At 29.4% G+C, this 18,849-nt stretch overlaps 1 protein-coding gene across 2 annotated transcripts; it reads right to left on the reverse strand.

Annotated features, from left to right (window-relative positions):
* Positions 1-510: 510 nt before the first annotated feature.
* On the reverse strand, positions 511-18,805 carry LOC128387076 (myb-like protein A). 2 transcript variants are annotated; one of them, XM_053346224.1, is made up of 13 exons: positions 17,702-18,805; positions 11,685-12,350; positions 9,797-9,895; positions 7,478-8,035; positions 6,067-6,210; positions 5,721-5,909; positions 5,227-5,320; positions 4,868-5,041; positions 4,331-4,510; positions 4,021-4,068; positions 2,787-2,867; positions 2,419-2,524; positions 511-1,361 (listed from the first exon to the last, which is right to left on the reverse strand). In XM_053346224.1, the coding sequence occupies exons 1-13, from the start codon at positions 18,626-18,628 to the stop codon at positions 1,181-1,183; spliced, it is 3,447 nt and encodes a 1,148-aa protein (XP_053202199.1). In that variant the 5' UTR covers positions 18,629-18,805; the 3' UTR covers positions 511-1,180. The 2 variants fall into 2 exon arrangements, with proteins under 2 accessions (XP_053202199.1, XP_053202200.1); XM_053346225.1 differs by lacking the exon at positions 9,797-9,895 and having other exon boundaries at positions 17,702-18,799.
* Positions 18,806-18,849: the final 44 nt, after the last annotated feature.

Below are 18,849 nucleotides of genomic sequence, written 5' to 3' on the forward strand. Positions count from 1 at the left end.
TCATTTTTTATCTTCATCCTCATCATCATTATCATCATCAGCTAATTCAGTAGCTGTTCAGTTAATTGCAATTTGTTTTCTACAACCAATTTATGTCAACAGTAAATTGTAATGAAAATTTCAACGATTGAAACGGTTTATTGGTCGTAAAAACTGTTAACATTTTAACGGGAAAAATCATAGATGAGGATGGAGATGAAGATGAAGATGAAGATGAAGATAAGGATGAGGATGAGGATGCCGGTGATGAGGATGACAAGAGACTTGAGATTTTGACAGTTACCAGTAATCGGTAAGAAAAGCAATACATTAAATGTAAACGTTTTCTGTTCATCAAATCGCATCATCATCTTTAATCATCAACCTAATCTTCATCTTAATCATCACAATCAATAATAAATTGTTAATTAAAATCACTTAGATGTTTCTTTCCCAGTGTTGCATGGGAAAAAATTTACTTGATGATAATGAATTATCATCATCTTCCATTAATTTATCATTGATTTGATGTTTAGTTTCAATTATTTTTTATATTATCATCAATTAATTTAAATACATTATTGTAGATAATTTAACAAAATTTGATTGTAGTTTTGATTGATTGGTAAAAACTGATATAACAAATAGAGAGAGAGAGAGGGAGAGAGGGAGAGAGATACATTATATATTTTAACTGAACCGGTCAGTGAGTCTCGGTCAGTATGCAAATTAGATGGTCAGTTTGTTGATGATTCATTGGATTGGAAGGGTTAGAGTTGACAAAAAAATAATAATAAATTTAGATTGAGACAAATAAAACATTAGCCTCAAGGTAAATAAAACATCTCGAGATATTGGATGGTGTAAAGGAAGTTTAGGAGAAAGATGAGAAAATAGATAATATAAAGTGTGAGAAAAAAAATTAAAGTTGATTAATTAATTAAAAATAGAAAAGGGTTAGGTGATATTGATTGAATTTTCTTTTCCTTTTTCCTGAATTGATGATGATCCATTCATGGGAAATTAAATCTTATTCATTGACGTAAAGGTGAGTAATTGATTAGTTGATGTTAATTGTAGATCTTCAATACGGATTGTAATTAAAAAAATTGTTTATCAAAATAAATCTCTCAGTGATTTAATGATCGCGATGATGATGATGATGATGATGATGATGAATCGAGGATTTCCTTTCAGATGATCATGTAAAAATCTGATCAAATTCGAGTAACAATAATTCAATGACTTGATTTGAATGCATTTTCAGCATCATATCATAGGCGAGATTGTTGGAATCCGTTTCAGGCCACATTAGCGTTGGTCCAAAAACGATCGCTAAATTTTGAATGTGCATACGATTTTCATCCTTATGGTCTTGAACTCTGTTTGAAAGGGAAAAAATGAAAACAATTAGATAATTGTAATTAAAGTTGTTTGAACTTCATCAAAAAAAGTCATTCTATTCACAATTAACTTAAAAATTTGATTAAACTCTTGTTATTATTGTTGTTTTAGTTAATTTACTTTATGTACAATAATAAGATAATCAAATAGTGATGAAAAAAATTGTATCTTTGTCAATGAATGAAGAAATGACTGTTAACAATTAACAGATTAACAGTAGCAATCATCAGACCATGATTTAAGTATCATGACAAGTAGCTGATGTTAATTAATTATCACGGTTATCAGATTTAATTGAACAATTTAACTAATTTGCTTTCTTAATCCTTTAACTGTCACATACAGAAACTTCCTAAACTTATCTCAACATCAGCTGATTATTTTAACAATTAAACAAAGAAAACATTTAAACTAATTGAAAATTGAAAAATTAATCACTCAAATTAAGATTATATTTCATGAAAATAACTCAATTCGTGATTAATTTGAGTAATTCAATTGCGATAATTCAAGTAAACTATCACAATTAATAAGACAAAAACTTTGACCCTACAGTTCAATGAGCTTTTCATCATCATCATGTAATTTATACATGATAACAGCGACAATTGTAATTTGATGAATGAAAATATGATGAAAAGATGAGAAAGAAAAAAAGATCAACTCTGAATGAGAGCTTTTTTTCACCAAGAATTTTCATCTTCATTATCATCATCAGCTCTCTCTGAAAGAATCTTCATTCTTATCATCTCTTGTCTTCCTTGAGATGAATATTCCGTGTCTCAGGTCTATTTGTTTTCTCAATCATGAGCCGGTAGATGAAAATTTTTTTCTTCCAAAATTCAGACTCAGAACTTTTTTCTCCTTATAATCCAAACGTGAATCTATTCCCTTGCTATGAATGCCTGAGATAATCACTGAGTCCATTTACATCAATATCTCCAACTGATATTCAGGTAAACTATATTTTGGCGTTTTTCATGAGCCATGAAAAACTGAACAATTGCATGTAGATAATTTCAATTGAATCCTAACCTTAGAAGGTGTTTCAAAAGGTATCTGAGAGTCTCCTTGTTACATCGAGGTAAATCTCGGATCACCCTGACAATGGCTTCTTGTTTCCTTTTCTTATCTGGTAAACCTGAGAAAAGAGTAAGAATCAAAATCAATAAAATGAATTACATGATCAAAATTTCAATCAGAACAATTTCACCGGAATCATCATGAAGGAAAGAAAAGAAAAAGAGAGAAAATCAAGATTAAGATAAAGAGTAAATTGATTGAGGGTAAATGATGGATTCTATCAGATATCAGGGTGAAAGTTTCTGATTCTTTCTTCATGATGATTACAATGATTATCCTCATGATTATTGAAATGGATCATCAGTTGAACAAATAGTTACCAATTGTGAACATTAGTGAATCAAAACGATTACATGGGAATAAAGGTTCCTTCATATCTCGGAAAAAAAGTTTCAAAGCTCCTGAGAAATAAGAAAATTAAATCAACAATTAGAATTCAAGTTAAACAACAATATAAATCATATTTATAATTAATAAGAAAAACAAGAAAAGAAAAAGGTTAACTTGATTATCATGATTAATATTAATCATAAGAGAATCAATTTCTGTATTGGAAAACAAGTTGTTGGATATTTGATTGATTTGTATGGGCAACCCAAGGAACATGAGACCGTGAAATTGATTACAATTAACTAATCATTGTAACTAATATCATGTATGCTTGGGCTTTACTAAATTCAATAGTAAACAGGGAGTAAAAATAATCAGTTGATTTTGATTAGCAACAACAAATTAACCATCTATTGTAAAAGTAATGGAGGTTAGTGATTAAGTATAATTGTTATTGTCATCAAATGAGATAATTAAAACCGTTAATTGCGTCCAAATAAATTGTGTGATAATGAACTGAATGGAAACAAGTTTTACTATTATGATTACGTTGACTTATCATCAACAACTTATTTCATTTTATCATCATTATCATCATCATCTTCAGTGATAAGAGGTCACCATGACCTAAAACAAACCAACTACCAGAAATTAATCTTGATCCTGTTTGTTGATATAATCATTCAGATTCTTGGTAAACAGAATCAGAATCAATTGATCCAGACAAACATCAAACCTTGACATGAGAGTGAATCTACTCTGATGATGAGGATGATAAAGTGAGAGAGAGAGAGAGAAAGAGGTAGCCCCAATCATCTTCATCATCTGAATAATCTCATTAAAAGAAAAACTTTTCATCTCTTAATTTACTCTTTTTTTTCTCGATCTTATTCATCTTGTTGAATGTTTTTCTTCATTATATTGCCTTCGTTTTCTTGATTACTCCTATTCAGATTTCGCTCTGAATTAATCTCATGATGATTGACCTTGATATAGATATAAAATATATACAAAAATCTGATAACGATTATTGGGTTTGTTTTAGAATCTAATTCACGGTCAACAACATTCTTGCTCAGGTAAATATCCAAAAATCTTGTTGTAACTTTCAAGTAATAGTTTCGCTCTCCCTTTATACAGATTAGAGAGAAAACCAGTAAAAAAAGAAACTTTTTCTTGATTGTTGCGTGTTTTCTGACGATCATTTAGCTCCAAGAAATATACCTGTAAGTACGTGAACATCTTCTTGAGCCCAAATTCCTTCATAATTGTCTGTAGAAAAAAAAGAGAGAGAAAAAAGTTAACAAATAATGTCAATGAACAGTTAAAGATATAAATCATCATCAGAATAATCAAAAGTGACCAAATAATGATAATCGTTGTGGACGAAAATGTTTATCTGCAAACAGTTACTTAGATATAAGGAGAACCTTGAAAACAAGTTAATTCTATTGTATTTGAATTAGATTATTTTTGATGGTTAATCTGATTTAATGGACAATTATGATTATCATGATGATGATTAAATACTAACCATGATTAACTTGATATCTTATCTTTTGAACTTCAGATAAATTACCACAAACTCTATAAATACCATCGGCTTTAAGTCCTTTTTGTTCAATCGCTTTGATACATTGTTGAACTACTTTAGGAATCAATTGTTTCTCCCTTGAACATAATGAATAAAGATCACAACCAAAGACGGGTCCATCTATTAATAGAAAGATAATCAAGATAAATAGTTAATTGTAACGATTAAATTATAGTAAATAACAATACTTCAATTGACTGTGATTGTTGTTCGTTTGTTTGTTTGTGTGTTCATTTGCTGGTTATTAGGGGAGGACAGTTAATTGATTGTTGTGATCATATCACAATCATCAACATTTGAACAATTTAAACAACACAAAAAAAAAGTTGAAAGCAACAACAACAATCAACATCAATTGATTGTCCACAACTATTAACATAATATTTTGTTGCTAAACTGAACATGATGATGTAATTGATTGTTTCGAATGGTTTATTTTTAAATTACTCGATTATATTGTTTAGATAATTAACTTACCTTTAAATATTCCTTTTTCTCTAAGACTATCGAGTGTTGGACGACGTAATAAGAAGTTAATTAAACGCTCTCGAATTTTTTTCTTCTTCTCTGGAGTAATCTTATCATCTCCTGAGCCATTGGCACCATTTTTGGTGCTCAATTTTTGATTGATTTCAAGCTTTTTACATGTTTCTGGTTATCAACAATTAAGAAATTATAATAAACAAAAAATTAGAATCAATTGTTAACAATGGAAAGAGAGAGAGAAAGAGATTAGGGTGGAGGGAACAATTAACTGTTCGTAATGATAATCAATTTTAATTTTCGCAAATGAATTGATTATCTTAATTTTCCTGGAAAAACAAAATTAAACGTACGTTTAGTTGATTTAGATCGTTTTAATTTACAGTCTTTGTTATTAGTTTCCAAGGAATTGTTAGAACCAATAGTGGCTGTACCATCACATTGAGGCTGTTAAATTGTCAACAATTAACGATGAAAAGAAGGAAGAGAAAAAAACAAAATTAATGATTAGTTAAATCAACGAAACTGTAGAGAGAAAGAGAAATGCAAATATAAAAGCAAATGATTCGCTAATCATATTCAAAGAGTGTAAAAGTCAACAAACAATAGAAGAAAATTTACTTCCAAAACAATCAATCTAATTAAAGTTAATTAAATTGTTTTAAATTTCCTTATATCTCATTGTATTTCTTTTATGTTTATTACAAAGAGAGATTGTGAAAAGTGAAACAATTAACACGCGTTATCAGAACGATAAGTCAATCAAGTTAAATTGCAATTCAAGTTAATTGTTTACAGTTTCTCTCACTCTCGATATATCAATGATTAACTTAATCATTTATCATACCAATTTAGATATGGCACTTTTAATTGAATAAAACCATTCAGCGGCAGTTAATGAACAATCTTCCTGAAGTAATATTTGATTTCCCGTGAAAGTTGTCAATTGGAAGACATTTTTACGACTGGATAATCCTTGGCTCCATTCAATAAGTGATCCTCCTAATTCAATAACAATCTCAGGTTTAAGATTTTCCTGAAAACAATTGAAAAGATAAAAAAAAATGGTAATAAAATCAGTAAATCAGATAATCCAGAAAAGAGAAAACAATCAACCAAATCTATTCTTGTAATACATTTACTATTGTTGTTTAGAAAAATTTGAAATTGATTAACTAATTGTCAATTTTTACCTCTTGATGTGAGTTAATTTTTGCATCTTTAAATATAAGAAGATAATAATCAGATAGAGCAACCAAACTGGTAGACCAATTTTTACGAAGTCGTTTTCCATTTTCCATTATTTTGGTTCGATTTAAGATTCCTGTTTTAAAAGCCTAATAACAATTAAAGAGTAAAATTAGTTAATAGTTGTAGTTACAATAATCAGGATGATGATAATGATAATTTTGATGGAGTAAATAAAAAGGATGACGACGATCAAGTGTAAACAAGGAAGCAAAAGTTACGTTCAATCAACAAGTAGTTTCTTTTTTGTTGATTGTATAATAAGAGAGTTAATTATGATTGTTGTGGTGATAATGATGATAAGAAAGAGAGAGAGAGAGAGAGAAAGTTGTCTCAAAGTAGCCTGATGAATGAGCGCTTCAGATGATCAAATATCTGTTGTTAATTGAAGATTGTAAAGATAACCTAAATTTATTTGATTGTAGTTGTTAAATTAATACAATTAAAGTTTAAACCAGAAAGAAAAAAACTTTAATCAAAACGTGGGAATTAATTGTTTACCTGTCTTACTTTAATTGTTTTACCTGAGAAATTGGTAAGGAAAATTGTTGACAAATTAGTTGAGATCCACTAATAATTCACTGATAAATCATATATCTCAATTGATTACAATTAATTCATGTGTAAATTAATCTGATGATCTGTCATTGATCAATTTTTTTTCCTTTGACAGGTCAACACTTTCAATCAACTTTAAATCATAATTGGAGAGTAGTTGAAGTTTAAATTGTTGTACTATTTAAATTAATACCAACTAGAGGTTAACAGATTAACAATTGATTAACCTGACAGGATTATGAATGAATTTTTTTTCATACGATAAAAATAATAATCTATTTTTATGTATTCAAAATATTGACACAGTTTCCTAATCCAGTGAATGATAAAAACTTTTACATTTATCTGACATTTGTAATCAGCAAGGGATCATCATCATCATCAAGATAGTAATGATGATAACCCTTTTCTGATCACTCTACATGGGATCAGATTATCATCAAGGTATTAATTTCAAATCATCATCATCACCATGATAACACAATTTTAATCACAATATTATCATCATATTGTTATTGGTAAATTGGTGTCAGTTAATAATATTGACCAGGAAATTTTGTCTTGAGAAAGTTAATTTGACCTTAACTAAGTGAAACAATCAACTAATTGTAATCAGGTTGGTTGATTGTTTAAACAATTTAATCTTTTGTGGATTAATTTTGCTACTTTTTTTCTGCTTCCTTATTATCGTTGATTTCTCTCTCTCTCTCTCTCTCTCTCTCTCTCTTTCTCTTTCTCTTTCATGATTGTAATTGAATTGAATTATTAAAAAGAAGAGAAAAAATTTTCAACACTCACTCTTGATTCTTCCAAATTTTCAGGAATCGGAGGAGTTTGTTGATTTGTTGATGGATGATGATTAAGAGAACCATTAATTGTATGATTTAAACTGATTTTGTGATTGTTGAAATTCAATTTGCTCGTTTTGGTGGTTGGTGATGTTGTTGCAGATGAAGAAGTTATCATTGAAATCGGTGATGTTATCGTTGTGTTCATGGTGGATATTGATGATCTATCCTCTGTATCTGAGTCCATGCTGATGAATTTATCACTAGTGGGCAGGAAAACCATAGACTTTGCTTTGTATGAACGGTCAATGGGCGAAGGGGAGAAACTGTTGACATAATGTTTCTTCATGGGTAATCTTAAACTTCCGTCATTCTTAATCCTTGAAACTGAAGATGCAGATGATAGTGAGCCAAGAGGTGGTGGTGGTGGTTTTTTTGCCGCCGGTTTGGAGGAGGAAAAGGTTGTTACACCATGAACATGAATATCATGACCATTTTCAGGTAAATCTTTGGTTATTGGTGAATAACTTTCTGATGCATCACTTTGAGATTGGCAGTCGCGATCAGACTGCGTAATTGTTGTTGATGGTGATGATGATTAATCAATATGATAAATTAGATGAGGATCATGATGATGATTATTTGAAAAGTAAACCAGAATATTCAATTAAATGAATAAAAGTGTTACCATGATGTCGATGGTGAGGCCATGCAAGATAAATGGGTTAACGGGTTGTGTGTTTCAGCCAAAATAAGATGGAGATTGGTGATGATAATAATGATGATGATGATGATGATGATGATAAAATGAAAGAAAAGAGAAAATTGTTAGAAAGAAAGAAAAGAAAGAGGAAAAAAATAGCAGTTTGCCAACATCAACATTCACAATCAGCAAATTTTGTATATGAACAATCAACGACCAGCAAAGTGGTAAAGGCAATTTAACAATTTCAATTGCTTTTAATTCATTATTTGGAGCAATTTAAGGCTTCAGAGGAGGATGAGGATGGAGATTAGGATATGAACACAAATATCACAACGTTAAGACTCAGAATAACAAGTAATCATCAACTAATCATGATTAGTGATCAAATTGGCATCACAATTTTAGATTGAAACAGAAAATAAATATTGAAAGTTAATCATTTAAAAACCACAAGGACAACAATCAAATTAAACATCTTAAAATAGATTATGATGATTTCTAATGAGCATTAAGATGATTAAAGATGATGAGGTTACAACTAAATTAAGAGTAAACTTTTTCTCCTTCAATAAAATGGTTAATTTATTGGTAACTCTTTTCCTATTGTTGATTTGATTGTGATGGTTAACACAAGTTGATTGTTATGATTACTTATTGTTTGTAATCTTCGGAAGGTTGAACAAAATAGTAATTAGTTAATTTCTAACTTAATAGATTGATTGTTACATTGTTACGTTGAGTTGCGAGAGTTAATTGTGATTAGGTTTTTACTGTGATTTCCTTTCCCAATTTTTTTTCTCTCTCTCTACCTGATTGCTTGATATTAACTATTATATTATTAACTTTGTGATTAAAGTTGATTAACTGTTTATTTCTGATTGAAATATACACATACAAAAAAAGGCAAACAATCAACAATAATCAAGGTTTAGGATTAAAGTTAAACAGAAATTAACTTTAATCATTGTGGTCCAAATAACAACTAACAATTACCTTTTTGTTGCTCAATTAATACACTAATCAAGGTAAATTATTTATCACTAATGGTACACTGATCAAGTTGACAATTAACAATAAATGTATTAATATACTTTGCGACAAATTAAACCTTGGCTAACGATTTAAGCTCAAATAATTTGGACAATTAGTGTAACTATTTAGCAGAAGCAATGAGAGAAATATCTTAATCTAGTTTGTGATCACATTGATTAAGATTCGCATATAAAATCATCTTAATCATTTAGTTAATCATGAATTTGATTACAATGATGTGGAAGAAAAAAATAATAACAACAATCTAAGATTAATCAAGGTAAAGGTGAAGGTAAATAGGAGGAGATGAGGATGTAATCATGAATTGCCTTTGTGTTAATGATTAAAGATTAAGATATAGCTGATTGTTGGTTAAATTGTAAGCATAAATTGCGTGATAATTAAAAATTTGAATAGAAAACTAAATTATAATAACTTTTCATGTAAAGCTTGATTGTAATAAGAATAAATTTAGCATCAGAGATGGAGAATTGGAAAAAAGAAATGATTAAAAAGTGAAGCAAAGTTAATTAAAAAGAAAAGCAAGACAACAATTAGCGGTAGCAATTAATGATCAGCAATTAATGATACCTCTTCGTCGGTGACATGATCAGGTAATTGCCAATAAGATTGATCTCCATTAGGTTCATAGAAATAGAGTCGACCAGAATCATCGTATTTACAGAACCACTAATTGTAGTTTTGATTTAACAATTAAAGAGAAAGTGAAAAGAAAAAGATGATTAATTACAATTGCAATTAAATATTGAAAAAGAGGAATCAATTGATTGAGATTAAATTAATTCCAATTTTTGTTTTCATGATGATTTAAACTTCCTCAGGAAATAAACTTCCTTCTTGAATCATATTAGCTGATTTAATTTGGATCTGACAAAATAGTTTTGATTGTGTACAGCAAATAATTTGATGATTAACAATTAACAGAGGATGGAAATGATATAACACTTAATCAATAATAATATCATAATTAGCTGTATGAATAAGAGGATAAATAAATTGATGTATCTGCTAATTTAATGAGTATTTGTTACAATTAACCTCCCGTTTGATATATGTAAAAGTATAATTCAACTGGACTTGTAAATTGGAATCAATAAAGACTGATTGTTAATTGATTCTGATTACAATTAAGTCAATAACACTTGATACATTGGGATGATGATGATGTTGTTTGGGGATTTGTAACTTTGATTCAGGTTTTCTCATCTTAAACTTGATTAACAATTAGTTCTCAGGGTTATTCCAATTATAATTAAGGTAACAATTTATCATGTTCATTATTCTGGATGAACTTATCTGAGCTCTTCAGGGTAAATAAAAAAGAGACAAACATTTTAATACTGATCACGGTTTAAATGTTATTCAGTATTCAAGTAATCATCTGGTAAACAATAACAAAAAACAATAATCACAATTAAAACAAGGAAAAGAAAAGTAACTAATTGTTCATTAATTGTTGGCTCATCTTTAAGTAGGGAAACGTTAAGGAAGAGTTAATTGTTTGAAGCAATTAGTCTATTGTTGATGTGTTTTTGTCTGTTGTTTCAAGTTGATTGACTGTATTTGGTGTTTAAAGTAACATCAACCAACAGAATAATGTTGATTGTTGATTATTGTAAATATTGGAAATTGACAAAATCATGATCAGCATGATGATGATTTTCTTGAAATATAATTTTCTAGAATTAGCTTCAAGTATTAGACAGCTTTAGAATTAAAGTCAATAATAATTTTCTATTGTAAATGATTGACCTAATTTGAAGGGGACAAGGGGCGAGGATGATGGAAAAGAAGAAGATGATGATGATGATGAAGGATGAAAAACACCTAAAAGCTTAAAGATGATGAGTTATATATGAATTTAGATCAATCCATTTGTTGATTTTCTTTGCCTGGTGGGAGTTATTTAGAAACTAATAGAGAACAAGATTGAAAGAGGAAAATAACATATCACATAGAGAAAATATCATCATAATCATTATCTTAATCTTCACACTATTTAAGAAGATGGCATTGGAATAACACTTCACAACAGGGATTAAGGTGAGAGAGAGAGAGAAGATTAAAAAGATGAAGATGAATAGATATGAAAAAAATAGATGACAAGATACCATTGAACAAAAAGATGATAATGTTGATGAAGAAAGATGTTAATTTGTTGAAAAAATTGGACCAATTTAGTGAAAGAAAACAGAAAATATCACAAAACGAGATATTTTGATTGGAATTGTGTTAATAACAATTTAGATTAACTGTTTATGATTAAATGATGAAACCCTGTGGTGTGATAATATTGATGAGGAAGGGAAATGAGAGTTAGCATTTTCACTAGGATGAGGAGGAGGTAAAGGTTGGGTTTAACAGAGAGGATGTTGATCATTGTGGGTTTTTAATTGTCATAATTATTATCGTAATTGTGCTGATTGTGCTGATTGTCGTGGTTTATACAATCACTTACCTTAACTTTGGTTACATCATTGACGAAATAGACTTGATTATCATTAATATATCTTTTCCAGCCAGTGGACAATGGAGATGACCAAGTATCATGATGATGAGGTGGTAAATGAGGTGGTGGTGGTGGTGGTGGATTATTTTCATCATAATGATCATGGTTATCTCGATGACGGTGATGATGATGATGATTATGATTACGATGATGTTTATGAGCATTGTGATTATTTTTTAATGAACGATTGTCTATCCCTCCATTTATATAATCAAGATTAGAGTAATGATTATTGTAACCATTATTGTGATGATGATGGTGAATTGGTGGTGGTACTGAATAGGGTGAAACATTATCTTCATCTTCATCATCTTCATCATCATTATCGTTCTTGTTATTATCTGATTGCCACAAATTGCCCAGAATTGTTTTACGAGGTCGAACTCGAGGTTTTAACCTGTGAGAGTAAATGTTACTCGAGGTTGTTGTTCCTCCTCCGATTGATGATGATAAAGTTGTATTATTATTGTGTGTCATCGTATTGGAAGATGAAAAATCTGATGATATTGATAGAGTATCATGAGAATGGTTAATTGTTGGTGACCATGAATTGGCTGATGAACTATCGGTCAGATTTTCCTCTGAATGACTTGTATTTTCATCCTCATCACGAAACTATTGATAAAATTGAAAGAAAAGTAAAACAATTTCATTAACATTTTGTTCATCATTTATAACGTTTCCACTTTAATCATAATTATTAATCATCTATGAGAAATTAATCATCAAGATATAATTAAAACTTGATTGATGATTGTGACAGTGATTGTTGTTCTTGATTTGCTTCCTTAATTCACTTCTATTACAAATCAAATTGAACAATTAAAATGTAACTTTTTCATTGTTATTCCGATTGAATCTTAGATTTTATCTCATTGATAACAATAAGAGATCAATGAAAAAAGAGTAACACTTTTGATTAACAATTTGATTGCCAAACAAACAACAACAATTAAGATACGATAATCAGCAAAAAAAAACAATATAATCAAAGTTAATTATGTTTAATCATTTGGTGTTTATGTTAATCCTCATTGATAAGAAGCCATTTAGTTGACACTGATTGATGGACTTTTAATCAACATCATCGGTATCAGGTTCATATAATCAAGCCAAAAAAATCAACATTATAATTGTTATTAAACAATTAGTATTCAACAATCAGTGTATAACAATTTATTTTTACTCTATCATCAAAAATGTTGATAAATTACAACTGATTACCTTTAAATTGCAAATAATTAGATATAAATAAATGTATATAAAGAGTACCATTGATTAGTATATGATTTAATTTTAATCAAGGATTTGAAATCCACTAATTTAATGGTTAATCTTAATTTTGATAACAATTAAAGAGGTTAACTCATCAACTTTCAAATTTTGATGATTTATTATTATTATATTGTTGATTTAAAAATTGTAACAAAATTAAACTAATATTTAAATGATAATTAAAAGGCAGGGAAAAGTTTTTAGGTAAAATCAATTGATTAACAATCATCATCATCATCAACTATTAAATTAACTAATGATAAATTAACGGTTAACCTTGCGCTTGGGAATTTCAATCAGTAACAATGCGAAAATGGTAGCTAATTGTTTGGTTTATTTAATCATGATTAATATTGAGAAAATTAATCATAAAAATGGTTCCATTCAATGATCACCTCACCTCAAATAGCTTCGTAATGATAATACCCAAAAGAAAAATTTTCGTAAATATTGTTTATGATTAACGTTAATTGTTGATTGTTGGGATAATTAAGATTGTGTGACTTTTATATTTAGGCTTCTCAAGGGGAACCCTTTTAGTTTTCCTTTAACACTTTGAGCTTTTCTGGTTTGGCTAAATTGTTATTTAACAATTTAACCCAAAAAGTGACACAATTAACTCTCTAATTGATATATTTGAAAAGTTAATTAAGATTGAATAACAAAAAATAAAAAGGTTAATCTTAATATCAATTAAAGGTTGTGATCAATGACAATGTCAAATGTATCAACAATTTAAATTGATTAACAGTAACAAAAAAAGAAAGGGTAACTAATTTAAATTGATTCACCATAAATTTAATTTAGTTACAGTTAACAATCACAATTAATGGTTAACACAATCACTCATAATTTGATCATTAATCAAATTTTTGTATTTAATTTCTTTGGTGGTTTGATTGTTGTTATAATTCAATTTCGCGATTTCGGAACAACAACAATAACAAAATTCAAATTACTATCACGTTACAATTAAGATAATAATCAACGGTAATCAGTAATTGATTGTAAATGGTATTTGACAGCAAAACAAAAAAGTTAATTAACTCGTAGTATAAGGTTACGATGATTAAGAAACAAGCATTTGTAACAATCATTGAGATTAAATTAATTGTTAATTAAATGTGATAATTTAGTTTGATATACATGAAATATCAAGGGAATATAAATCATATTAGATTACTATTATTATAATTAACTTAATTAACTTAATTGTGTGACTATTTTAAACGATTAAGCTACAAGAGAAAACAAAAAGGCCAAAGACCATTGAGCCATTCAGTATATTTTGTCTAGTCAAGCATCTCAAGTTAAATAACAGGTAATAAGGATGAAGATGAAGAAGATGATGATGATGATGATGAGGTGGAGAGGAGGAGGAAGACGATGAGAGAGACCAAGAACCCACCATGACCTGACCTTTCAACAGGTATACCGGTTTCGTTTAACTTGAAACTGTAGCCTAACTTTGGTTCGTTGGTTTCAACTTGATTCTCTCTCTCTCTACCTGATGATGATAATGATGATGAGAAAGAAGATCAACAATAGGTAACTTTCTTTCTTAAAGAAGATGATGATGGCGATGATGCTTTTATTGAAGTAATTTGAAAGGGAGAAAAAAAGATCAGAATCACAGAATAACTTATTCTCATTTTTTCTCGTTTTTTCTTCTTCATCATCTTTCCATTCATTTTCTCAATCATTATCTTTTCATCATCAGATATTCAAGGTAATATACACAAAAAGAAAACGTTTTGATAATTCAATTGTGAATATAAAGTAAAATCTAGATAATGAAATTAAAAACATCAAACATATGATGAAGATACGAAAAGAAAATCAAAAGATGATTATTATTAGCAATAAATGGTTAATAAAGTTTCATTTTGATCACACATGATGAGGATAATTAAAATTAAGACATTTATGGTTGATTATATGTTAATTGTTATGTAGGTAACTATTTGTTAACATGTTTACGTTATTTATATGTAATATACCTGCAAATAATTATGGGTTAGGTTAAAGGTTGATGATGTTGTTGTTGTTTCTTTTGGTGGGGCTTATTATTAACCATATTGGTCTTTGGTGGGTCCACTTTTTTAGGGCAACAATTTGACCAGAAAAGTAAAGTACATTTTTGTTTTGGGTGGTGATGGATAAAGATTTGGACAAGGTTTTAAGGTCAGTCTCTCTCTCTCTCTCTCTCTCTCTCTCTCTCTCTCTCTGCTTCCCTCCCTCTTCAACTTGATTTGTTTGACCACTGTGAATGGATGGACAGGAGAGATGAAGATAATGTTATGCTCAATGGTTTAAAAAATAGTTGTTGCTTTCAAAAGAAGTCTAAATATGCAAAAGAGTTGCTGTCCACTACAATTGAAAAACTTTTCTTTTCCACTGGTCAGTCTGGTAAGCATTTTCTTTTTCATTCCTTTCTTTTTACTTTTGGGCTAAAAAAACGTGATTCCTAACGAAAGACGAGAAAGGGAAAACTATTTTTCTTCTTCTCTTACCATTGAGGTAAATCATCATCATTATATTATCATCAATGGTCAATTCATGGTCATTCTTAACATTCTCTCACATTAAGTCTATCATCAACTAGGGAAGAGTTAATCATCATTGTAATTGATTCATAATATGAAAACCTGAATAATCAAAATGAAATTGGGTAAACAAGGAACTGATAATAATACACCTTCAATGATTATTATTATTATTACTTTTCCATTGTTGAAATTGTGATTATATAAAAAGAAATCAATATATAACAATTAGATAAATTGATTGATTGTTTTTCGAATCCTAAAATAATCATTTAAATCAGTTAAGATTCGGGTGATAAAACAAGCAAATAAGAGACAATATTATGAACAGATAACCGTTAGATTGACTATAAATCATCTTGCAATCATTAATCAGTTACCAAGATGATTAACTAAATCAGAATTTAAAATATCAACATAATACAAAGAAACTAATAGTGTGAAAAAAAACGTTTCGGAATAAATGACTTGGAATATAAAAAAAAACAGGAAGAGAGAGAAAAAAAGACAAGACTCTAATTAGAGGTAAAGTGGGGAAGATGAAGATGAGGATGAGGATCATCATCTTCATCTTCATCTTGTTCATCATCATTATTCAGTGAACAGGACAGAAAAAAAGGTTTACCCATGATGATGATAATATTTGATCAAGTGAGAAGATGAAAAATGTTGAAATTGTTTCTCCCGCAGGCCACCCAGATAAGGTGATACTCTAGATGATGAAGATAATGATGATAATGATGATGACGATCTTAAGAGAGAAGATGCTAGATAGTCAAGATGATAACTCCATCAGATGCTGCTCACTTTAAAGTTTTTATCTCTCACTTGATAATAGTAAAAGAAACTCACCCGGATTTAAAAAAAAAAGATTGTTAGTTAATTTTGAATTGATAGAAATAACTAATTCCGGTGCAAGAAACCATCGATTCAACTAACAATCAACTAACTAGTTTAACTAATCAACTTGTAACGGGAAAAATTAAAAAGGTAATATCAACATAATCATTATCATGGTTGACTATTCAATATTGATTTTCTTGCTTCTCTTATACAATTTTCTTACCTTCAAGGTAAAAGTTATATCAACCCAGAAATCATTAGACTGATTAGTTGTTGTTGTTGTTGTTGATCATCATTATCTTAATCATTAATTTTGATCACAATCAACAAACACAAAAGTAAACACAAAATCAACTCCAATTTGATTAACATGTTTTACTGCTTCTTTTTATAAACATCGTCATCATATTCATTTAATTTTCATCTTCTTCCTATTTTTTTTTCAATTGTAACTATTATTTCTTGATTTGATTGATCAGCTAACAAAATGACAATAACAATTGATAATAATGATGATGATTAAAAACATTATATCGAGAAAGAGGAAGATTTAATCTGTCGTTATTATATTTATATATATTTCTTAATTTTCTAATCATGATGATGAAGAAAACATTGAGAAGAAGAAGAAGAAAAAAAGATGAATTTAAATGAATTTTTCTCTCCAAATGATGATGATAATTATGACGATGATTAAGACAACATGAGACAAGAAAACTAACTGACACAGTTTTCATGTTCTTTTCTGAAAACCACCCATCTATTTACATGACGTTTATGACGAATTGACATTTATCTTCATCTCTGTTGTCTCTCTTTCTTTGTCATCATCTATTATATAAAATAGTTCTCTTCATCTTCTCACTCTGATAATTAAAAGGACAATGATGATGATGATGAGCGACTATTGATAATAAACATTAGTTATCCTATCGAATTGCAATAAGTAATATGTAACCTTTTTGGTTGATTTTACATTAACTTAAAGCAATAAGAAAGTAAATGTAATATGTATACATATTATAAGAATGAAAATTCATCTCGATTAATCATCTTAATCATCATTATCATCATCATCACCTTCACTATTATTATGATTCCTTATTTGTTTACAATGACACAAGGCGAAAGCAACAATGAACCTTAAAGTAAAAACAAAACATTAATTTGTCCTTAAGCGTTTCTAATATTGAAGTTGATTAAATATTATTGACTTTTGGAATCACCGGTTGGAATTATGATTAATATGTTTGATTTGATTGTGGTGGTTATCTTATTATTATTGGTATTGTAGTTACTTACGATTGGTAATCCACGTCTTGGTGGTTTCCATGATGATTGTTTGGTCACTGAATTGTAATAATATTTACGACCAGAAAGGTGAATATATTCCGACCAATGGTTGAGTAATACTCGGTTAGGATCGGTACCCGTTTCGGGAACTGGAGGTGAACATGAAATTGATGAAGGTGATGATGGGTAGGATGAAGATGAAGAGGATGATGATGATGAGATTATTACATTATGATAATGATTATTTCGGCTGTGATGATTCATGTGGTAATGGTTGTTGATACTGTTGTTGTTGAAACGATGAGTGAGTGAGTGGTTACGCCGATGGAAAGGTTGATATTGTTTCTCTTGTGGTGGTGGTGGTTGTTGTTGTTGTTGTTGTTGTTGTTGGTTGTGGTGGCGATTGTGGTGATGGTGGTGCTGAGGTTTAGAATAGTTGTTTGTTGAATCGGCTGAATTAGATGGTTCTCCTGTTATTGTTGATCCTACTAATGGTAAATTGGCATAGATTGGGGGTGGTGGTATCGGTGGTTGAGATGGTGGTAGTAGTGGTGGTGGTGGAGGCGGTGGATGTTGTTTTCTGTGGTTAAGAGAGCGGTGTGTTGGTTTGGGTGAGCCAGTGTTAACATAATCACCATTTTTATTCCTATTTATGATTCCATTGGTGATCCTTAGGTGGTTTAACGGATAATAATCACTATCACATGAAGAATCAATGGACGATGAGGTTGATTGATTTGATTCTGTTGTAGATAATTTTGAAATTATTGGAAGATAAGTTTCTCCTTCTAGAACACATTTAGTAGATGAATAATCAATATCAATATCTTCAGCATCTTCAAAACGATTGGCGCAGGTAAGTGAAGAATTGCTGTTGATTGTGTTGTTATTGTTGTTTAAAGAATTGCTACAATTGTCCAGAACATTTTCCATCATTTTTATCCAATCTCATGATGTTGATTCTCTTCAATTTGATTGTTGTTGTTGTTATGTGAACACCAAGAAATAAACAACTAACTTGAAATTAAGAGCAGGGAGGGAGACAGAAACAGACAAAACCAAGTGAGCTAAGGAGAGACAAGGAAAGAAAGAGAACGAGAAAGAAGATGATGAAGAGAAGAAAAAAAAGAAAGAGAACAACTTGTTGTAAAAAAGAA

The sequence above is a fragment of the Panonychus citri genome, unplaced genomic scaffold, assembly GCF_014898815.1.
Source record: "Panonychus citri isolate SS breed McGregor unplaced genomic scaffold, ASM1489881v1 Contig00077, whole genome shotgun sequence".
Classification (NCBI taxonomy): Eukaryota; Metazoa; Arthropoda; class Arachnida; order Trombidiformes; family Tetranychidae; genus Panonychus; species Panonychus citri.